Here is a 24,402-nt window from a genome sequence, read left to right on the forward strand (position 1 = left end):
GCGCGCCTGCCCGGGTGGCTAGGCGGGGGTCGGCCGGCGCTTCGGGCGCCTCTGCCACGGTCCCCCGTCGTGACTAGAGGCGGAAGTGTGGGGGACGAGCCCGAGCGTCACAGGCTCCCCCACACGCCTCCGCGTGACCCGGGGACTTTCCCCCGGCGTGTGCAAAAGCACGGGTGTCCCCTCGGCCCTGGGTGGGGACGGGAAAGGATGCGCCCGCGTGTGGGGTGGGAGCGGGGTGAGGGCGCGGGGCAGGCGGCCGCGCGCGGCCGGAGCCAGGGAAGGAGGCGGGCCGGGCGGGGCATGGCGGGGGAAGTGACTCAGGCCAGAGGCCGTCGGGCCCGCGCGAGGAGGGGTTGGGGTGGGGGGGCGCGGGGAACGGGCGACCCCGAGCGGACGAGCTTCAGGCGGGACGGGACGAGGGTGCCAGCGCCCCCAGAGTGTCCAGGGTGGAGCGCGGGGGCGGGTCCAAGTGCGGGGCCCTGCGGGGCAGGGGTCTGATAACTGGGCAGAGGGCGAGCAGCATCCAGCCCCGGGGGAGTCGGGAGGATCCCAGTGGCGTCCAGCTGTGCAAACAGGAGGAGGGCCAAGGCGACCCTGGGGAGAGGGACGAAGAGTGCAGCTGCTCCAGTCGACGCCCGGGCGCCCGCGTCGCTGCGGGCAGTGCCAGCCTCCTCGGCCCCGACGCAGAAACTTGTTGCAACCAACAGGCGACCGCGGGTGCCCCTAGCCGCCAGCGGCGGAGTGGGTGGGCGGGCGAGAGGGAGGGGAAGGCTGGCGGACGCCGCGGCGAACTGGTGGGCAGACCCGGAGTCGCCGCGTAAGCGGGGCCGGCTCAGTGCGGTGCGGCAGGCGCGGCTGTGCGGCAGCGGAAGTCCTTTGTTGCAGCGCAGTCCCTGGCTGAGCCGGAGTGTCTCGGCGCAGCCCAGCCGAGCGCCGCGCGCCGTCAACTGCAGCCCGCGGTCCTTCGCCTCCGCTCGCCCGCCCCGCGGCCCCGCCGCCCGAAACTCCCGAAAACCTCCGCAGCCGCGCGCCCCGCCGCGCCCGGTGAGTATCTGCCAGTCGTCGGGACGATTTGCGCAACTTTGACCGGGGCCCGGTCGCGCCGCGGGCCTGGACGAGTGCGTGGCCCGCGGCGGCGGCGGCGACCGGTGCGGGGGAGAGCCGGAGCGCGGAGGGCGCGCGGCAAGGATCCGGTGGCGGGGGACTGCTGAGCCGCCCTCCTGCTCGGTGTCGGCGGTCAGTCAGCCCAGTGCGCGCGGTCTCGCCGGATCCGGGACGAATCCCCCTCTCCAGACGACTTCCCAAATTACTTCTTTTCCCTTTATTTTATTTTGTGCTGGGGGAGGGGGGAGGGGAGGTGGAGGCGGGAGGCCGCGCTTGATTGACGGGCCCAGAGCGCGCTTCGCTAACTTCCAGCTGCGGCCGGGCGGCCGGTGGGAGGGGAGCGTCCCGGAGCCGGAGGCCGCACACTTGGGCGCGCTCCGAGGGAGGAGGCGGCTGGGCCGCGCGGATTCCTGCTTCGCCCTTTCCCACCCCCTCTCGTCAGTACACACGCTTTTTGTTCGGGTCAAAAGTGGTAGGTCTCGGGGGGGGGAGGTGGGGGGATTTTTCTGTGGATGAGATTTTTTTTCTGCCCCCCCCCCGAGTCCCGAGAAGAAAGTGCTTTTCGGAAGCCTCCAGTGGTGGGCGCTTACAAGTAACAAGTTCTGGGAGAGGCGGTGAGCGAGTTGGGTGGCGATCGGGAGTCCTTACGACTGAAGCGTGCAGGCGTGGGTCTGAGCTCAGCCGCCGCTCCCAGGCTGCCTTTCCACCTGAGCCACCCGTCCACGTGATCACGGGGGTTGACAAGACATTTTCCAACTCGGTCGCGTCTGGAACAGGTTAATGAAAGTCCTTGTTTTCTGGGGCTAGGGTGTTTGTATGTTTGTGATCGTGTTCCTAAGTCGAGTGTCGCTGCGAAGGTACAAGTAGATTCTCTGCTGTTCAGAATGCATTTCCGTACAGTTTGTATCGCTGCGGCAACACTTTGCTGGAATCCACAAAGCGTTCCAAGCATTTTTTTTTAACCCCTTTTTTGAGACAAGGTCTGGCAAGATAGCCCAGGATCGCTTGGACGTTATTCTCCTGCCTTAGGGGATCCTAAGTTCTGGGGTGATACACATGAGCCACCAAGCCTGGTTTTGTGTTCTGAAGATCACTTAGAATTAATTTCTTGAGCTGAAGTTCGAGGCACCCTGAAGCAGATTTGGGGAAACGATGTAGTTCCTAAGATAACTTTAAAGCAGCCATGGTTTTAAAAAGAGTACAAGATAGATTCTCTGGAACTTTGTCACCTCAAATGGATGTGATCTGGAGAGATGTAGAGGATGAAAGTGTAGGAGTCTGAAGCCTGAATGATGGCTGGTTGGTTCCCCGGAACCGTAAAACTTCCCTTTTGAATCACTTGCTGTTATCTCCTAAAGTCTCCGTAATTACTGAATAGCATTAGGAGCCGCTCGGGGTTTTTTCCTTTTCAAGAAATAGATGGAAGTAAAGTAGAAAAGAGATGAAATGCCTTTCCAGAGGTTAATAAGTATAAATTCTGTAGTACAGTGTTGGTTGTAGCAACTTACACCCATTTTAACAACAGTATTTCTCTGTTGACACCAAAGTTTTACAGGGTGTGGTTGTGCATGCCTATATTTCCAGCACTTCCAGAGAGGCTGGACCTGGGCTACATAGCAAGACTCTTTTTATAAACAAAAAACAAAACTCAGGGCTAGAGAGATGATGGCTCAGTGGTTAAGGGCACTTGCTTTTTTCCTTCCAGAGGAACTGAATTTGACTCTCAGCACCCACATGTACTAGGCAGCTCACAACTGCTTGCAACAACTGCTTGCAACTCCAGTGCACATGCCCCTCCCCCACATGAATACATAATTAGAAATAATTTTTTAAAAGTGAACTCTCTGTTTTCATAATACTAAATTCCTCCAGTTTCTAACATCATGCTTACAGTTTTAAACCAGTGAAGGTGGTGGGGACATCATTGCCAGAAAAGAACCCATTTTTAACCAGGGCATAAGCATAGCTTCTTGACTGTGTGTGTGTGTGTGTGTGTGTGTGTGTGTGTGTGTGTGTGTGTGTGTGTGTGTGTGTGTGTGTGTGTGTGTGTGTGTGTGTTCTGTAGGGCCAGGCTGGCCTCAGATCTGCCTTGACCATGTGTGTGTGTCTGTGTAGTCTATATAGACTTGGCTGGCCTCAGATCTGCCCCTAGTGCCAGAATTAATGGCATGCATCACCAAGTTGGCTGTTTTTTCTTTCGTTTTGATTTTTTTTTTTTTTTAAAGCTAGACTCTTGCCTTGTGGTCCAGGACTGGCCTTAACTTTCTATCCTGCTCCAACCTTTCAGCTAGTGTTGGGATTAACAGGCCTGTGCTACCACACCAGGTTCTTTACCTTGTAGGTTTTGTTCGTTTTCTGAAAACAGGGTCTCACAGCTCTAAACCGGACTGACCTGGAACTCTTAGAGATGTGTCCACATCTGACTCTACAGTTCTAGGGTTAATGGGTTATGCAGCAAAGCCTGCCCAGAACTTTGTGTTTTGATTTCATGGTAGCTGCTAAATTTTTGTACCTTCTGCTTCCTCATTCTCCACATTTGTCAGTTTCTGGTGCAATCATGGTCCCTTTTCAAAGAGTCTGAGTGCTCCCTGTAAAAAACCATTTTTATTTTTCTAACACTCAGGAAAAAATGTCGCTGCCCTTTGGGGAGGAGGGGTTCGTCTTCTTTAGCCAGGACAGACTATATCTTTGCCTAAAGGGAGAGGGAGTGAGAATGGGACATTTGTGATAGGAATGCTAAAAAAAAAAAAAAAAAAAAAAAAAAAAAAATATATTTTTTAGGCTGCAATCTTTGGGGGTGAATATGTAAAATATATGCTTCAGAGTTCGCTTTGGTCTCTGGTGTTCTTCTGATGGATTCTTGTGCTAGTGTCTCTGGTAATAAAATAGTGAAAATGCTCAGCTATTCATTCATAGTTTCTCCTGTGAGCCTTATTAATTTGTGTCTATTTTTCTTTAAAGTGGGAATGACTTTTTTTTTTTTTTTTTTTGAGACAAGGTTTCTCTTTTCCCTGAGTAGCCCTGCCTGTCTTGGAAGTCTGCTCTGTAGACCAGCCTGGCCTAGAACTCAGATATCCACCTGCCTCTGCCTCCCGAGTGCTAGGTGGAATACTCTGCTCTTTAGTAAAGTACATAAAATACAAAACTGGAAGTTGTTCTGACTCCCACTCCCCAGTGGTAATCATGTTGTAAAAGTACGAAGGCAGCATCCAAGCATCTTGCTGCTATGTGAGCCTCGTGCTGGCCTTTCTTGTTTATAGGCTCATGTTCTTTTTTCATAACTCAGATTGGTGAGAACTACCAGGTACAGAGAAAGGAGGCAGGGTTTTTTGTATTGAGCTGATGTCAAATCTATGATTTAGTAACGTGTAAGTTTTTAAGTTTAATAGAGCTGTTTTAGTTTAGTCCTCATGAAGTTTACCTTAGTGGGCTTCTCAATCTTTGCAAATATTGCAGTCTATTACCTGATTGATTTATGCAGGTTAAACTCATTAAAACAAACCCCTCATGTGTAGAGAGCTTCCTAGCTTACCATTGGGAATGAGTGGGTATATTTGCCTCTAAAACCTCTGCCAAGATAACCCTGTGCCTTTTTGTTATGGTATAGGTTCGTCTTGATCAGCATCCAAAGCTGCAAGAGAAACATGATTGGAAGGAAATCAGAAGGAAGGGAGTCTTAGTGAGGGTGTTTATTGTTTTAGCATGGGAAAGACTAACAGTTGGGTGGGGGGAGCAAGGACTCTGGCCTGAACTTTACACATTTGGCATCTCATATATTTAAGGTGGGTGTCTTAACTGAACTGATATTTTGTTCTGTGTAGTCATTAGAGAGTTAGCCTGGTGTCAAGAAGGATGAGCTGTGAAGTTGGTTTTAATAAAGCCCCAAAACAATACATGTAAATTTAATCACAGTAGTTACACTTGGAGGTGTTGAGGACATGCCTTTTTTTTTTTTTTTTCTTTAAATAACCTATTAACTTTATTTTCTGTGCATTGGTGTGAAGGTATTAGGTCCACTGGAACTGGAGTTACAGACAATTGTGAGCTGCCATGTGAGTGCTGGGAATTGAACTTGAGTCCTCTGGAAGAACACCCAGTGCTCTTAATCTCTCAGCCCCGAGAACATGCTTTTTTAAAACACTACTATGTGAATATAAATTGTTCTCAATCATATTTGAAGACTGGAGGTTTAGCTTAGTGGTAGAGTGCTTGCTTGTCACGCATGAATCCCTAGGCTCAACCCTCAGCACTGGAACATATAATAGTGAGTATTAAAAATTAAAGAATAACAGAGTGTGGGGGTGAGTGACTTTAATCCCAACACTCAGAAGGCAGAGGCAAGTGCATTTCCCATAGGTCAAGGCCAGCCTGATATATATAGTTCCAGGCCAGCCAAGGCGATGTGGTGAGACCCTGTCCCAAAAAAAAAATTAAATAATACATTACTGATTATGTTTTCTTTTAGTTTTCTGTGTGAGAAGCATGCTGGCCTTTTAAGCGCTAGCTGAAGAGCCCCTTCCCACTTGAAATTGGCAGCAGCAGAGGGGGGATGGGTGGTCAACAGATGGAAAAGAAGATGGGCATGGGGTGCATTCTACCTGCCTGCAGGATAAGACAGTGCAGGCATGATAGGAGCTTTTACAGTGATGGAAAATGACTGTGGGAGGCTTGGAATGTTCCAGAGGAGCACTTCACTTACTTAATAATCATACCCAGAAAGTGCTGTCTGGATTACAAAAACCGAAACACTGTGTTTTGAATCAGAGTTAGTGTTTTGGCCCCATTTTGCTGGATGAGTAGTTAACTACCACACCTGTTTTCTTCATTCACAAAATGAGGACAATTTAAAACCTATCTCAGGGTGTCATGAGAATCAGTACATATGAAACATGGGGAAAAGGCCCTGTAAATTGTCCACAACTGTCTAAGTTTCAGTGATAGCCAAAGAAAAACTGGTAAGCATTATAAGACTTGCCTGCTTCAACATTTATTCCTTGAAAAACTCATTAAATGTCAAGAAACTACTACTAGCTAGAGGTTGTAATCATGAATGACAGGACACCTTGGTCTCAAGGGCCTTACACTAAAACAGTGGCTGATGCAACCTTCAGTTTGTATGATCCATCATTTGTCTCCCTGATCTTGGGCTTTTGCAGCACACAAAAGAAGTGCCTGCCTCATTGTGGGTCAGAAAGGGTTCCCCAAAGATGTGTGTGTGAAATAAGGAAAGCTTTCACTTTTCAAGTGTTTGGGTTGGGGGAATCCTTAAGAGATTAAAGGTTTAAAAATGGGATTATGATGAGAATAGATACTCTTTATTGGTTTTATTTCATTTATTTTAATTAAATAAAAGTTTAGAGTTTTGCCAGGTGTGGTGATACACATCTTTAATCCCAGCACTCAGGAGGCAGAAGCAGGCAGATCTCTGGAGGCCAGCCTGATCTACATAGTGAGACCGTGTCTCAAAAAAAAAAAAAAAAAAAAAAAAAGAGTTTTCACAATTTTGGTTAGAACTAAACAGAAACTACTCGGGGCAGCAGAACTTGAAACTGTACTTTATATAACTTACAGTATCTGCCTGGCAGGATATTTAGCAGCATTTACTGAATACTTAAGTTCTAAAATAAAGAATTGGCTAATGCTGAGTCCGGTTGCTCACAATTACAGCAGACAGTGCACAGAGCCAATAGTTTGGAGTAAGTAGAGTCCTACACCACAAACCCTAACAATTCAAATGCCATGGTTACCAACTTTAGGTCAGAGGCACCTACAGTGCCCTCTGGTGTTCAGGACATGGCTATACTGCCTCTAGGATAGGGGCTTAAAAATGGAGGTATAAATACCTTTCCTCTTATACTGGAGAGAAAGAGTATTCAAATTTCAATCCATATTTTCCCCTCTGCCCTTGGTGTGGATGAATTCCTTTTCTGAGATCCAGTTGACAGAGATGGTTTGTTTGTGTTGCTTGGTGTAACATTATCCATTGTTCTGCCAAGAAGCCAGAGAAGGCAATTTGGTTGCCTACTATCATAGTACATAGGACCTCAAAGAATTAAATTATATGGTGTTTCACTGAGTTTTTGTCTAGTTTCACAGCCTGCGATATTAAAGTGGTAGACACCAGATCGATCAGCATACCTTTTAGAAGTGAAGCTGTTGGCTTAGAACACCAACCAACAAAGAAGCCATAGTCTACAACTAAAGAGTGGCAGTGTGAGAGGGTGGTTGGAGTAAGTGTAGACAGTTCCTGCATTTCAGCAGTGTTTAGTGATGAAGAGAAGTCAGGGGAGCTGTGAGCAATAGGAAGATCCTAGGCTAGGAAGATCCTAAGCCAGGAGGCTGGAGACCCAGGTCTGACCCTGATGGCCACCGAAACTCCCATGTGGCTGAGTATATGACTTAACCCCGAGAGCATGTTTGCTTCTCATCTGCAGAACAGTGAGTTGAACTTGATTTTTCATGAAAATTTATAAATTGTGTTCAGTGCAATGACCTTAACTTTAATAACTAGATTGCTCAAAACCCTGTCATTCCTAGTGTCTACAAGAACCCTTTGCTGAGTGTGACTGTCCTGCTTTGATGGTTGAGAGACAAAATATAAGGGATGGGAAGGTTTCCTGGGACCTACCAAGCGGGTAGGACTGGTACCCATATCTAGCAGTGCCTGTTTCCAGGACTTTTTTCCCTCCCTTTCATTTAACAAACTTGTGCTAAGTGCCAACCATGTGGGAAGACTGTGCTGGGCACAAGAACACCAAGGCCTTTAAGCACGTCCCTGTCCTCAAGGGCTCAGTCAGTATAGTGGGCATTACTGTACCACACTGCTCCTTAGATCAGCGGGTGCTAATGATACAAGCGGTAGCACAGCATTGTTAGATTAACACAGGGCGTGTGATGGCTTTAACAGACTTGGGTGTGAGCATGAAACTGAGCCACCATTTATAGTATTGTTTCTATGGGAATGTGTGCTGCAGGCTCCAAATAACTTAGAAATAGTGTTGGAACATTATCCCATTATAAATTCAGAACTTCCTGTGCTAAGTACTGAATTTAATAGCTAGCCAGAATGCCTGGTTTTAGATAGGGAATAATTTTTTTTTTTTGTTTTCATTTTCTCTTATGTAGCTCATAGTAAGACATTTTTATCTTTAGGAATATCTACAACTGGTTATTGCCATGAGTTTTAAACAGAGAACCTAAAATCTTTTGTTCCTGTTAGAAATTGGACTGTGTACTCTGAAATATGGCATTCAAAGAAGTGTGTGTGTGTGCCTGTGTGTCTGTCTGTCCCTGTGTACCCCTGGCTGTGGAACTGCTGGGATTAAAGGTGTGCTTCACCCTGCTTTATGTGCATATTTACAGACCCTTAATGTAACCAGGTAGAAACTTATTATTTACCATTTAAGAGCTCTAGCCATAGACTAAATCGTTCCTGAGATTTTAAAATCAGTGAGAAAGTCACTGAAAATAGCTTCTGCAGGGCTGGGGGTGTAGCTCAGGGACAGAGTGTTTACCTACATGCAGGAAGCCTGGGTTCCGTCCCAAGCAGTTAGTAAACCAGATGTGGTGGGAGTAAACCATGCATGGTGGGGGAAGCCTGTGATTCCGCAAGGGAAATCAGAGGTTCAGGTCATCCTCTACTACAAATGGAGTTTGAGGCCAGGCTAGGCTACATGAGACCCTGGTTTAACAAAAAACAAAAAGCTATATAGTATATTTAGGGAACATACCAATAAACAGATAAAAACACATTACATCTATTATTCAGGTGAGGCTCATCATTTACATAATAGCACCTGCTGAATTCAGGACCTGAACCCAGTCTTTCCCACACTAGATTGTAACAAGGAAGTTTTAGTACCAGCTGAGGTACATAGGAGTCTTTGTCTGTAGTTCCAGTACCTGGTTTACCACAGTTAACTATGTCCTGATACAAAGTATAATCATCATAGGTGTTTATTTTTTATGAAGTAAGATTTGGGGCTTAGATTAAGATCTGGGCTCTGTAGGTTTATGACTTTCTGAATTGCTTAATACAGTTGATGTGTTTTGTGATCACTTTTTGACTTTTAAAATAAACTGGTAAATTTTCAAAGTAATTTTTAATTGTGGCGTAAGATAAATTGGATCTCTGTCTTTTTATTGCTGGAGTACTTTTCCCCTTTGCCCAGTTGTGATCAACGTGATCTTCCATTGATAGCAGGTAACACAAACACAAACAAACACAGTCACAGACTCTAATCACAAAAACCAGAGCAGCTGAGATAGAAGGACTCTGTTTATGTAAGTAAACTTCTTGATAAGCTACATGACATAAAGCTTACTATATTTTGGTGACATTTTTGTTGGTTTTGTGACTGTGTAGCCAAGACTGGTCTGGAATTCACACATTTCCCCATCTGCCTCCCAGTGCTGGGATTAAAGCCACACCCAGGAACATTTCTTTTAGATCTGCTTATTATTTTATATGTATGAGTATTTTCTCTATATCTATATTTGTACATCATGTGTGTGCCTGGTCTAAGAGGGCATCAGATCCTCTGGAGTTGGAGTTACACAGATAAGTTGTGAGCCACCATATGAGAGGTACGAATTGAAGCTAGGTCCTCTATAAGAGCAACACGTGCTCTTAACCATTGAGCCTTCCATTTAGTCCCAACATTTTTTAGTTATAAATTGAGTTGAAAAGAAGGCAAACTTTTGGGAATTTGAATAAAGTTGTTTAATAAAAGTAAATGCGCTATACCATTTGGGTAGGGGTAGGAGTTTGAGACATTGGTTTCTGTGTCATTTGGCTCTTACCTGAAAGGAAGCTTAAAGTGACCTAGTCAGATTTACCTCCTGGTGCTCAAATAAACATCACCGCCATTACAACCACAGGCAGTATTGTTTCTGTTTATTATTACATGGCAAAACACCGTATTTTACACACTAGTTGTGTGATTCCTTGTGTTTGTTATTTGAGTCCCACCTTAGTAGAGGGCAACTGGTAGTAAACAGGTTGCTTTCATCTCTCTGTATGTGGGCATCACTAGGTTCCACTTAGGCTTGTTTCAGTTTCCAACAACTGTTGAGAAAGTCTTTTTTAGAGTTATTGGTCATTTTGCTTCTTTCTCTTTATTTTTCATTAAAAATTTCTGTGAATCATAGAATGGGGATGACTAGTGACCTCAAAATCTCACCCTACTTAAAGTAGGCGTGGTTCAATGTTTTTGTATACTTTTTGACCGTCTGCATTTAGTTGTATTATTATGTAGATTTGTTTTATATCATTCTAATGGTAATGGTTTTATTTTTGTGCCTTCATTTGTTGCCTTCATTTATCAATATGTTTATTTTTTAAATGTTTTGAGATTTACTTAATTTTGTGTGTATGTATGTTGGCCATATGTGTATCTGTGTACCACATGCACCCTTGGTGCTTTTGGAGTACAGAAAAGGGCATTGGATCACTAGAGTGATTGTGAGTCACCATGTAGGTGCTGGGAATTGATCCTGGGTCTTCTACCAACAAGTGCTCTTAATTGCTGGGCCATCTCTCCAGGATTTTTTATCAATATACTTTAAAGGCTACTAGATTAACCTTAGTGTAGTTAACTCTTAATAACATGACTGATGTCTTTGAACATACATAACTTTTATATTCAGACATATCCTCAGATTAGTTGTGGACATCTGAGACTCCAGTTTGAGATGTATTACCTTCCCGAAACACTTGATTTGGCTTCCAGGAGACACAGTGCCGCCTTCTCCATTTCACAGGCCCCATCTCTTCCCAGGGAACTCTTGTTGACATTTAGGTAGGGAAATAGGAAGGGAGACAACATGGGCCTGTATATAGCAGGATCCGTGACCTATAGTTGATCTATGAAGAAAGATAAAAGTGAGGAGAAATAAATGGACTCTGTATTCTCTTGATTGCTACTACAGAGATAGGAAAGTGAATAGAACTACATTTTGGTGGAACTTGGTTTACACCTTTAATTCCAGCATTCTGAGTATAAAGGTAGGAATATCTGTGAATTCAAGGCCAGCCTAGTATACAAAGCAAGTGCCAGGGCAGGCAGCCAGGGCTAGAGACTCTTTAAAAAAGAGGGAGAGAGAGAAGGAGGAAGAAAGGAAGAAAGAGGAATAAATAGAAATAAACAAAAGAATGGGCATGAACATCTTGCTGTGGTTGTCTTTTATTTTTCCAATAAACAGTATAGGAATGTGGGGGTTTTCTAGTAGAGAGTAAATTGTAAACTTTTATGTATACAGATCGAAATTTGAGACCAAAATCAGAAAACTGCATTTTTATACCTCTTTAAAACACACACACACACACTAAAACAATACGCAGGGTTCCACTATATAGCCCTAACTAGCCTGTAACTCTGTAACTTAGGCTGGCCTTGAACTCAAAATCCTCCTGCCTCAGCCTTTGATTAGGGGTATATGTTATGTCCACTTTTAAGTTGCTTGGTAATGCAACAGAACCTCTAGGGTTTAGTAGTTTCCTCTCTTACCCCAAGTTAACTCACTACATTAATAATTACACTGCCCATCAGTGTTGAAGAAAACAGGTCACTGAGAGGTCTACACACTGATACCATTTGAGTTAGAGAAACAAAAGCAAACTATATGCTTGGCTGTTAGGACGGTATTACAGACTGTGTGAGCACTGACTGATGTGAAGGCCCAGAGTGCTTAGATGATCACCTGAGAAGTGTGCCATTCAAGGTGCATTTTTATTCTGTTTAAACTTACTACAGTGAACATGTGTTGCTTTTATTCTTGTTTTTTAACGATTTATTTTAATGTTCATTGGTGTTTTGCCTGCATGTTTGTGAGAAAATGTCAGAAGTGCTGGAGCTGGACTTTCAGACAGTTTTGAGTTGCCATGTGGGTGCTGGGAACTGAACCTGGGACCTCTGGAAGAACAGCCAGTGTTCTTAACCACTGAGCCATCTCTCCAGCTCCTAAGGGGGGAAATTTTTGATATAAAGATACCTTTTTCCCAAATAAATTCACTGCTTCTTTTCCCCTTAAGTACATGGCGAACATGTACTACATGTATTCTAACTACAAAACTGCTGTTTCTCCAATAACTTAAGAAAAATACCAGTCAAACAATTGGTTTCTATATAACCCAATGAAGTTTGTTTCCTATTTTCTCAGACGGGGTCTCACTATATATCCAGGCAGGCCTGGAACTCACAGAGATCTGCTTGCTTTACTTCCCAAGTGCTGGTATTAAAGATTTATGCCACCAAATCCAGCAGATTTTTTTTAAAATGGAATTTTGTATCTAAGAGACTTTTTAGTTTATGTGTATTGGTCTTTTGCCTACATGTATGTTTGTGCACCATATGTGTGCAGTGTTTATGGAGACTTAAAAAGGGCATTGGAGCCCTTGGAACTGGAGTTACAAATGGTGGTTAGCTGCCATGTAGGAACACTCTTAACCACTAAGCCATTCTCCAGCCCTAATACATTTCTCTCTGGAAAATTTCAAGCAAATAAAAAAATGAAACTCTTATGGCCCTGCTTCAAAACATAGCCAGTTTTGTATTATCTATAGCCTTCATCCCCTCCTCATTTGTTTTGAAGGTTATCTCAAATATGTCATTTCATCTGTAAATGCATCAGTACATTCATCTAAAAGATAAGGGTTTTTAGCCCAATGTGATGGCTCACATGTGTAATCCTGTATTCAGGAGGCTGAAGTAGGATTCGAGGTTAGACTGGGCTACACAGAGAGAATTCCAGGTTCTCTCAGCTATATGGTAGAACCCTGTCTCAAAAACCCAAAGAGGGATAGAGAGATGGCTCAGCAGTTAAAACACTTAGTGCTGTTGCAAATAACCCTGATTAGGTTCCCAGTTTCCCCAGTATCCCCATACTTTCATCTTCCTATAACTCTAGTTCCAAGGAATCTCATGCCCTCTCTGACACACATATAAAATAATTTTAAAACCCTGAAGTAAATTTTAAAAAGGAGGGCTTTTTAGCACACTTTGCAAATGAGCAAGTTTCATAATAGTAAATCATTCAAACAGCTTTTAATGTTCTACACTCAAATTATTATAAGTTGCTGCTTTATTTACTTTTTTTGTTTGTTTGTGTCTTAATGTCCCCTTTCAAATTTAATGTGTGTTTTCCCTCAAGGATGAAGACAGTTTTTGTGTGTATATGTTCATTTGTGTACAGAGGCATATGTGTTCGTATGCATTGTGGAGGCGTTGTTCCTCAGTGCTATCTACCTTATTTTTGAGACAGGGTTTCTCATTGTCTTGGAATTTCACAAGAAAGGTAGCAGGCTGGCCCACCAGCAAGTCTCATGGGTGCAGAGGTATACCCCATGCCCAGCTTTATAAAGACATGGTTTCCTTGTTTGTTTGTTTAGATATAAGATCTCACTATGTAGCCTTGGCTAGGATAGAGCTAACTTACTGTGTAGACCAGGTTGGTCTGGAATTCATAGTGATCTGCCTCCCTCTGCCTTGTTTTTAACTTAAAAAATATTAAAGCTTTTGCTTTTGGTGCCTTTTGTTTAATATGAGAAAACTGAATAAATGACTAGATATTTTCATCTTCAAATTTAAAAAATGATTTAGACATAGTTCTGATTTTTGCCTTCCTGATAATCTGACTGTCATATTTTTATTTGCATAGGTCTAACTGATAGAAGATGGCAAAGCCCAGTCACAGCAGCTATGTCCTTCAGCAGCTAAACAACCAAAGAGAATGGGGTTTTCTCTGTGACTGCTGTATTGCTATTGATGACATCTACTTCCAAGCACACAAAGCAGTCTTAGCTGCCTGTAGCTCCTATTTTAGAATGTTTTTCATGAACCATCAGCATAGTACTGCACAACTGAATCTCAGCAACATGAAAATAAGTGCTGAGTGTTTTGATCTCATTTTGCAGTTCATGTATTTAGGAAAGATTATGACTGCTCCTTCCAGTTTCGAGCAGTTCAAAGTGGCAATGAACTACCTGCAGCTCTACAATGTTCCTGACTGCTTAGAAGATATACAGGACGCGGACTGTTCTAGTTCAAAATGTTCGTCTTCTGCCTCCAGCAAACAGAACAGCAAGATGATTTTTGGGGTAAGAATGTATGAAGACACAGTGGCTAGGAATGGCAATGAAGCCAGCAGGTGGTGTGCAGAGCCCAGTTCAACGGTGAACACCCCCCACAGTAGAGAGCCCGATGAAGAATCTTTACAGTTAGCTCATTTTCCTGAGCCACTATTTGATGTGTGTAAAAAAAGTTCTGTGTCCAAATTATCCACTCCAAAAGAACGCGTGTCACGACGCTTTGGACGGAGTTTCACCTGCGATAGTTGTGGATTTGGTTTCAGCTGTGAAAAATTACTCGATGAACATGTGCTGACCTGCACTAATAGACATTCATACCAAAACACAGCAAGAGCTTACCACCGGATAGTAGATATTCGAGATGGAAAAGATAGTAACATCAAAGCTGAGCTTGGTGAAAAGGATTCTTCCAAAACATTTTCTGCACAGACAGACAAATACAGAGAAGACGCCAGCCAGGCGCCTGATGATTCAGCTTCGACCACTGCAAGCAGAAAAAGCACAGTAGAGTCTGGAATGGCTGGTGAAGAAAAAAGTAGAGCTGCTGATGCGAAAAGAATTATTATCAAGATGGAGCCAGAAGATATTCCCACAGATGAGATGAAAGACTTCAATATTATTAAAGTTACTGATAAAGATTGCAACGAGTCCACTGACAACGATGAATTAGAAGATGAACCTGAAGAGCCATTCTATAGATACTATGTTGAGGAAGATGTCGGCATTAAAAAGAGTGGTAGGAAAACCCTAAAACCTCGGATGTCCATAAGTGTGGATGAAAGAAGTGGTTTAGAAAGCATGAGGCCCCCTAACAATAGCAGTCCAATCCGAGAGGATGCTGAAAACGCATCCTGTGAGCTGTGTGGACTCACAATAACTGAGGAGGACCTGTCATCTCATTACTTAGCCAAACACATTGAAAATATCTGCGCGTGCGGTAAATGTGGACAAATACTGGTCAAGGGCAGACAGCTTCAGGAACATGCTCAGAGATGTGGAGAACCTCAAGATCTGACCATGAATGGGCTAGGAAATGCTGATGAGAAAATGGACATGGAAGAGAATCCTGATGAGCAGTCTGAGATAAGAGACATGTTTGTTGAAATGCTAGATGATTTCAGGGACAATCATTACCAAATAAACAGTATCCAGAAAAAGCAGTTATTCAAACATTCTGCCTGTCCTTTTCGGTGTCCCAATTGTGGCCAGCGCTTTGAAACTGAAAATTTAGTGGTTGAACATATGTCTAGCTGCCTAGACCAAGATATGTTTAAGAGTGCCATCCTGGAAGAAAATGAAAGAGATCACAGACGAAAACATTTTTGTAACCTGTGTGGAAAAGGATTTTATCAGCGCTGTCATTTGAGAGAACACTATACTGTTCATACTAAGGAAAAGCAGTTTGTTTGTCAGACATGTGGAAAGCAGTTTTTAAGAGAGCGGCAGTTGCGTCTGCACAATGATATGCACAAAGGCATGGCCAGGTATGTCTGTTCCATTTGTGATCAAGGAAACTTCCGAAAACATGACCATGTACGGCATATGATTTCTCATTTATCTGCTGGTGAGACTATATGCCAGGTCTGCTTTCAGATATTCCCAAATAATGAACAGTTGGAGCAGCATATGGATGTTCACCTGTATACGTGTGGAATATGTGGAGCAAAGTTTAATTTGAGGAAGGATATGAGATCACACTATAATGCCAAGCATTTGAAAAGAACCTGAGGGGTTCTCTGCTGCACGAATGTTTAGTTGATAGGCAGAACACCAAAGCAAAAGGATATGAGCTATTTAGACACTGATTTTATAAGAAGTGTTGGGAAAAAATTTCAAGGCCCTTTTACTTTAACATTTTTGTTTAGGACCTTAAGTATATTTTAGGCATTAAATGTTTATCATTTTTGATGTTTCCAAGAGCATTCTTTGTTCATAGTTTTCTTAACTACCATTAAATTCCTTTTCGATGTAGACTGTAAGTGGCTGTTATCCCTTCAATGACTATTTAAACTAGTTTTTTTTTTTTAATCAGTAAGATAATGATTTCACTATTTCTATGTACTTTCATTTTTAAGGTTATCCTATGAAATTTTAAACCCAAGATCATTGACCATTCCTGCTTAAATTTTTAAAGAATTTTTAAATAACTATTTAAAACTATCCTATTCACTTTTTGCTTCTTTTTTGGGTTTTGCTTTTGGGGGTTTTTTGGCTTTTTGACTTGTTTGTCAGTTGTATAGTGGGTGGTTACTGTTCATTCTCCCTTATCAATGAAATCCATATTCTTAAATTGACAAACTTAGGCAAGTGAGGTGCACTGAATCTAACCTGTAAGGTGGACATGGGCTTAACCTTGGCCTAAGATTGATGGACCTAAGGAAATTCCTATAAATGAACATTTCCTATAATTGATAAAATGTTATCATTTAATAATCACATTTAAAACTTATATTAAGTGTAAGTCCCAATGACTTTCCCTCACTTGAGGAATTAGTGGGGATAAGCCATTTCGTTTTGTGATACTGAATTTAACTATGATAGTTAATTCAAAAGACATCTTGTACTCATTAAAATATTTTAATTTAAAAATATTCTGATTTCTAAAATGTGTTAGTTTATCAATTATTTTGTTTATAAATAGACTTTAATAGCTCTTTAGAAATATGACATCTAAGGAAAAATGATTTTTCATTTTTAAAATTACTTTGGAACTGAGATTTGAAAAAGCTGCCATGTATATTGATAAATCTAATAAAATAAAGAAATCGATTATAAATCTGGTTGTTCTATAAAAGTAGAGTGCACAAAAGTGTGTTGTGTTTACACTAAGATTTGGAGGAAGTGTGTTGTGGCAAATTGCAATTTATTGCTATGCTTTATATATAATTTTCTGTAAAAGATACAAGATTTGAGGACTATAAAATCACAGCATATAAATGGAAACAGCTTCTACTTGTCAGGTAAAGTAGTCATGTTGTTAGACAGGGTCTATACTATATCAGTTACATGTGAACTAAAACACTGGCAAAACAACCCACCAATAAACACATCTACTGAATAGAATGCCTTTTAATGTGAATTACTTGGAACATCCTCCTTATATTGAAAGGGATTTTAGTTAACATCTACATTTAAAAGTATGGCTTTGATCATGGATAGTAATTTAAATGCATTGCTCTTTTTTGCTCTCAATAGTTTTAAGATATGCAAATCATATTTTCTCACATGCTATTTGCATAAAAGTGCAAGTTGCCAAGAGAACTGAGAGACGTTGGCTAGTACAGGGTTAGTTGAAAGTACTAGAACACAGTATGAACACGGAGATCGATGGGCATGTGTTGGAGTGTTACTGAGGAGAGGATAGCACAGGAGCCAAGACATTAAAACCTCCTGACCATGAGAAGAGGCACAAAAACATAACATTATGTGAGTTTTTTCCAAGGCCACATAATTAACAGAAAACGCTAGAAAAGTCATTCATTTTAAAATGTCTTGGATATAGTAGTTTAACAAATGCTTAAAAGAAAACATATGATGCATATGTAGATTACTAGTAATCACCTGATAAATGTTCTCTAACAAAGCCAGACATCAAAGAGTAGTATAAAGGAAAACAAAGGAAATGTTCAAGTTATACAGTATCTGAGGGGACCTAATTTGGGGGTTGGGAGGTCATTTTTTCCTGTCAGAATTTGGGGTTGCAAAGGCTTTCCTATAGTTACAGGCATTTTTAAAATATTCTCCTCTTTGAAGGAGTCTTCTGTTTATGAGGGAGAGAGGTTTGATTTAATGTTTTAATGTGTGCTAACAACTACCAAATTATCAAGCAAACATAATCAAACTTTATCCAACTATGACAGTTTCAAGAAGCCATGTTTGATGTTTTCTATTTCATACCATATAGTATGCATGTTTTTGGGGGGAATTAAGCTACAGGATAGCACAGTTTCTCCAAGCCAGTAACAAGACTGGCTTCAGGTAAAAATTATTTAGCTTGGGCTGGAGAGATAGCTCAGTGGTTAAGAACACTGACTATCCTTCTAGAGGTCCTGTGTTCAATTCCCAGCAACCACATGGTCACTCAATACCATCTGTAATGAGATCTGGTACCCTCTTCTGGCATGCAGGTGTATATGCAGACAACACTGTATACATAACAAAGTTTTAAAAAGAAAAGAGAATGAAAAGCATTCTTCATCCTACCTCCAACCTCTCCTTAGGCTGTGAAGACAGTGACTCAGGGCTGGGATATTTGCCTGCTGCTTCTCCCTTTGGTAGTTCACATATTTAGGATCCAGATTTTTCCGGTCTGTAGAGGAAGAGAGAAACTAGAGAAGAGTAGCATCTTTTCCCCTCTATTAATGACACTTTTCATTTGAAGTCCCATTGCTGGATTGGATGTTTTTCTCTGGCACTCCAGATCAAGCCCAGAGCCTTGACATTCGAGGCAGCCATTCTGCCTCAGCTGTGAATGGAGTTTCCCTTTTGGAAACAGGAAAAAAAAAAAAAAACCAGGAGAAATAACCAATTTCTAAAAGGTTGTGGATTATGATTTTTCTTAAAGACTGGATCTCAGAACTTAATAAAGTAGAACCAACTGGATTTAATCCTTCTCCCCCTCCATTTTTCTCCCTTGTAGCCCAGGCAGGCTAACCCAGGCTTGCCTCAAGATATGCTGCTCCTCTGCCTCAGCCTCCCGAGTCAGGAGTTACAGCTGTGAGCTAAAGCTTTATTTAGTTCAGCATCTCATGGCCTTTCAGGTTCTTCCATTTTTTAGTCAGGGTCTTGCTTTGGAGAGAGGTTGGAGTGGAAGTCTCCATTCTTGTAGTGGAGTATTGGGATTACATAATACACCACCACAACTAGCTAAATTCCCATACTTCTCAAGTGAAATTTTTCAGAGAAATGACCCACATGAGTAACATAGCAAGTGTTTAATATAAGGTAATGAACAATTTGACTCTTAAGCAAAATATGAGGATTCCAGAGGGGTACTCTTAAAAGAATTAAGCTGCTAGTCAGTGGTGGTGCATGCCTTTAATCCCAGTACTTGGAAGACAGAGGCAGGGGGATCTCTGTGAGTTCAGGGACAGCCATGGCAGTTACACAGAGAAACCCTGTCTTAGAAAAAGAGAGAGAGGCTATGTGTGGTAGTTTATGCCTACAATCCCAGCAGGCAAGAGGCTAGGCTAGGTTCAAGGCTGCTACTTGAGTTGACTCCACTGGTCTTCCCATAGGTAAGACCCTGTCTCAGAAAAATGGAAGATACTGTTGAAAACAGCTTGCTAAGACAGAACAACACTGGGCTGGAAAATCCATGTTTCAGCTTGAAGCAAAAATAGGAGTCGGGCGTTGATGGTGCAAGCCTTTAGTACTAGCACTTCGGAGGCAGAGGCAGGTGGATTTCTGTGAGTTTGAGACCAGCCTGGTCTACAGGAGCTAGTTCAAGAACAGGCTCCAAAGCCACAGAGAAACCCTGGCTCAGGAGGCTGGGGTGGGGTGGAGGGTGGAGGTGGGGGATGGTACGAATATGATGTAAAACTGAATGTAAACCAATAAATGGAAGTTGGAGGAGGCGTAGGATATCAAGTCTTTTTGATTAGGCTAATTCAATTGTAATTGTGAAATACTCAATGGGATAGTAGTTATAAACATGGCAAGTATGTGCCCTAAAAAGCCAGGCGGCGGTGGCAGTCCATAGCTTCTCACTGGTTATGCAATATTCCTTTATGTAATTAATAAAGTTCTATACTTACTAGATCTCTGAAAAATCGTCCAAAGAGCCAGTTTAATAGTTGTAATATTGAAATTTAAAAAATAAAACTCATTAATAAAAAACATGTATCAGCACTAAAAGAAAAATACTTGAGTAGGTACATATAGCTGAAAAGTTAACATTTGACATACCTAATTTGAACTGGGTTGGTTTATCATTAACTTAAGAGCTGCATATGATGGCACATACTTGTAAACCCAGTGCTTGGGAGGCTGAACCAGGAACGTCAAGAGTTCAAGTCCAGCCTGGACTACATGTTACCATGTCACAGGTTGTTAAAAAAGAAAAGAGTCTCCCCCCCCCCCCCCCGCCATTGTTCTGTTTTGATCAGTCCCTCAACTTTGTTCACTGTCCTCTTTTCCCATATAAGTGCTTCCAATGATAAGATGCCTGTTCTCTCCCACTTACTAGGATTGCAGAGTAGCAGAAATTGAGGGGTGGGGGCATGTTTCCATAGAACCCTGATACCTCAGCTCAGTTAACTGGGTGTGAAACTAACACAAGTGAAGCTGTCCTCCATGTTAAGAATTTGACATTTATATCCCAGCTTAGGAAACCCACAGTCTGCCCATAGTAGGGCCCCCTATAGTCTGAGCAGCCATTCTACAGCACTCTATCCCTCATCCTCTCTGAGGTAAGTCTACTAATTTTCCAGATGGGGGACAAAGGTCCAAAGACTTTTTCCTAAGCCACACAAAGTGTATATATTAGAACTTTGAACTCACTTTGACTAAGGCTACATTCTTGTAACTTAATCATGAAGACACATGTTCCATCTACAAAGTAGTGCCTTTTCAGCATAGGACACATGATAGAGATCATGTGAGGCTGTGTTCCTTGGTCATCTGTCCTCTATGATGCCTGGTAAAGTGGCTGGTAATAGTGGGTACTTAAGGAATGACCTGAGGTAAGAATTCAAAAGTAGAAAGCAACACTTGATTTGAATGTGGCATTGAGAATGTTCTGATTTTGCTTCGTTTAAACTTAAAACATTTGGTGGCATAGTTATTTGAGGGCCCAATAGTCAGTTGAAAGTTAGCTTGAATTCGCATTGCATGTTTGCACTGAGGCTCTGTTTTAGTCTCTCCACTGGCCTGTTTGCTTGTATTGGTCATGGAACTAGTAAATTATTAAAGAAGTCAGATTATTTGAGCAAATTTTCCAGGAAAAAACAAGATAATGATAACTAGTTTCCTCTCTTTTGACTTAATAGATATGAATAAGAAACTCACTATTCCTTTGGCTAGTGAACAGATTCCCCTCCCCCAATGGTACATTGTGGTTGCTTTACTGAAGGAATCTGCTTAAAAACTAGTTGGTTATTCTAACAATGTATAATTCCATTAAATATCTATAGATTTCTAGGTAAGCTCAAAGGTGATCTTACAAAAGAAGCAGATGACTGTAGGAGGTCACAGCTTCATAACCACACCAGTCTAGCAGCACTCAAAACATTAAATAATGTTTTAAGGAAGACAATAAGGTTCTGACCTTTGCAGCTATTATTTAATGTCTACACAACAGATTCTATGCTAAAGCTACCACTTTAATAATTTGGCTACCATATATGTCGATGATAGTTTTGAAATAAAAGGATGACATGGAGACTGTTCTGTGACCAATACAGACATTTAAGTGGTCCCGCTCCTCACTGCTCTCTGGACACATTACTTCGTGATGGGTTTAGTATAAAAAATGGATGAAATTTAGCTCTTTATATGTTTATATTCTGGCAAAAGCAAAAAGAGAAGGATTTTAATATTTCTGTCTGTTAGTAACAGTTGGTAAATAGAAACTAACCGGATGACAACAACTTCTAAATCCATACTGATTTTGAACCAATTTATTACTATCATGCACATATATACACATACATACACAACTGAAGTTAGCATTAAGTTTAAATCTTTAACTTTCTTATAATCAAGAGAACCAAATCATTGAGGCAAATTAGTAATGAGAGGGTTATCTTTGTATCAAAGCCCACACAGATCAATGGAGGGCAGAAGGGCATTAAAACTGAAAGGCGGTATGAAGATTACAATTCAATTCCTGGTTTCATTCTAATGGGTCAATGTGCTAATCACTGAGCTAAGTACAAAATTATTGGTAAGGCTAGCACCTGAGGAAGGTAGTGAACGACATTTTGAAGCCAAGAATATTAATTTCATTAAGAAAATTTGCATTAAAAAAGCTGGTTATGGTAGCATGTACATTTAATCCCAGGACTCGGAAGGCAGAGTCAGGTGGACCTCTGAGTTCAAGGCCAGTCTGGTCTACAGAGCAAGTTCCAGAACAGTCAGGGCTATACAAATAAACCCTGTCTCAAAAAACCAAACAAACAAAAGAGAAAATTGCACAGTAGTCTGTAATAACCTATTTGAAAAAGGACTAGAATTAAACATACAGCCTTTAAGCTGTACTTAAACATTTGTGTTTATTATGTTTAAACCAATAGTTTATACCTGTTTATTCACTCTACCCAGTACATAGACAGCTAGGGTTCTGTTTTGTTTTTAAGATGCCGCCTCATGTAGTCCAGGCTGGCCTTGAACAGGGTGATCCTTCTGCTTCCAGCTCCCAAGTGTCATATCACAAACATGTATCACCCTGTACAGTTACAGTGCTATTTCTGATTAAACAAATCTAGGCATCCAGATTATAGAAGTCACATTTTCCTTCAAATGCTTATGTTCTCCAGTATGAGAAAGATACTTTAAGGAACTTTTCTTTTTTTTTTAAGAATATTAGTATCAGGGCAAAACATTCCTGAAAAAATATCACTTTGCCCAATATCAGGGGGTGGTTTAGGAGAGTTACAAACTCCAGACTGACTATTCTCAGCCATGCTTGTACCTGGTCTTCATTAGCAAAGCATACACCTAATATTTGAAGAAAGTAGTGTTACTGTGATGGCTGAAGACTGAAAACATGGACCTTCAGATTCATCACATCTGTATTTCAGTCAGATGTTTGTCATTAGCAAACACATTGTAGAACCACCCCATTCAAAGGGACATGCCCCTTGCTTAGCTCCTCCACCTCTGACACCCTGTCTTGTCTTACGTTGCTCATGTCTGCAGCCATGCTTAAACCACACGGAAACAAAACAAAAAGGTACCGTGAATTTGAAGACTTACACGAGTGATAATAGTTTGTAAGTAAGTTCAAGTTCTAGGAGCTATTCTCTCATTCCTGCTCTGTTCCTTCAACAGTGTGCCAGTGCCAAAGCCAAAACATTCTGAACTACGCATGATGTTGTCTTGTAGAGCAGTTGTTGCCTTGTGATGTTATTTTTCTTGAGTTTTGTCTCTTTCTGTGTGGCAGTGGTGAAATAGGGCCTTCTAAGCCTCTGGAGAAGTGACAGATGTGACTTTGGAGAGGACATGGGGAAGAATCATTCTTCAACAGATAATCTTTAAGTGCAGACCCAGGAAATCAGATCTGACGTGGCCGTGGCACCATCTTTTCTGTCTTCCTGACAAACGCCATCAGCCCCAAAGTTCCAGTTGCAAAGATCCAAGAAAACTCAATTAAGATCACTTTGGAATCACTTTGTTGTAACAAAATTGATTCACAGTGACTTTCCTAGTACTTATGGAAAATCTGCTAAAGAAAAGTATAAAAGTCATGTGACATCAGCAAGTAAATTTATGCCATGTATCTTCACTTCTAGAATAAAGGGCATGCTAGGCTACTGTAAATGCACTATAAAGGGAGATAATTACATATTTCTGGAAACATATTCTAAACTCAAAACAACCAGAATTATAGCTTATATATTGTGAAATATAGTTAAGTAATTTAAAAAAATATTTAAAATATCTGTAGAGTATAAGTAAAAAGAAATGGATACAGAAAAAGAAAATCCAAGACCAGTTCTTTAACAATATAGTGTAGCTATTAGGGAAATGTAACACTAGGCTTCCTTTTTCGCTGTGTACCAGTCACACACTTGCTTATGAGTATAAGTGAAGCCTCTTTCAAAGTCTCTTAAACAGAGGAACATTATTCAGTAGTGATAGATTCCCACAAACCATGCATTATTTTCTTCTGATTAGCAATATGGTCCCATAATGTAGAATGAAGTTTTGTTATTCTCAGAACTAATGTATAGTGTCATGCTTGGCTTCAAATTTCAAAATAAAATGGAGCACTAAATGAACTGGTATGTCTGTATAAAACCTTTCCTGAGGTGAGACTTAGAGTTGAATCTTGCTATGACTATGAATGCTTTGCTATACATACACTCCTTAACCATATGAATCTTATGACCGTATTATTTCCTGATTGAATATACTTTTTTAAATTTTTGTTAACAATATGACTAATTCCTTTTGCTTCTTTGTGTGTGTGTGTGATTTCAAATGTTTAAATGCTTACTTGTTTTTATGTAAAATTCTTGAAAGTTTTTTTTAATAAGTTTCACCAAGAA

The 24,402-nt window shown here is 41.5% G+C and overlaps 1 protein-coding gene across 4 annotated transcripts; it reads left to right on the top strand.

Moving 5' to 3' along the window:
- The first annotated feature begins 894 nt into the window (after positions 1–894).
- Zbtb1 (zinc finger and BTB domain containing 1) lies at positions 895–24,132 on the top strand. 4 transcript variants are annotated; one of them, XM_051196022.1, is made up of 3 exons: positions 895–1,044; positions 1,647–1,880; positions 13,762–16,967. In XM_051196022.1, exon 3 carries the CDS (start codon positions 13,778–13,780, stop codon positions 15,917–15,919), a length of 2,142 nt encoding a protein of 713 aa, XP_051051979.1. In that variant the 5' UTR covers positions 895–1,044; positions 1,647–1,880; positions 13,762–13,777; the 3' UTR covers positions 15,920–16,967. The 4 variants fall into 4 exon arrangements, with proteins under 4 accessions (XP_051051979.1, XP_051051981.1, XP_051051978.1 ...); XM_051196024.1 differs by lacking the exon at positions 1,647–1,880 and adding an exon at positions 23,295–24,132 and having other exon boundaries at positions 899–1,044; positions 13,762–15,675; XM_051196021.1 differs by lacking the exon at positions 1,647–1,880 and having other exon boundaries at positions 899–1,044.
- Positions 24,133–24,402: the final 270 nt, after the last annotated feature.

The sequence above is a fragment of the Phodopus roborovskii genome, unplaced genomic scaffold (assembly GCF_943737965.1).
Source record: "Phodopus roborovskii unplaced genomic scaffold, PHOROB, whole genome shotgun sequence".
Classification (NCBI taxonomy): domain Eukaryota; kingdom Metazoa; phylum Chordata; class Mammalia; order Rodentia; family Cricetidae; genus Phodopus; species Phodopus roborovskii.

Coding starts and splice junctions, on each gene's coding strand:
- Zbtb1 (XM_051196022.1), top strand. CDS start 13,778: ATGGCAAAGCCCAGTCACAGCAGCTATGTCCTTCAGCAGCTAAACAAC.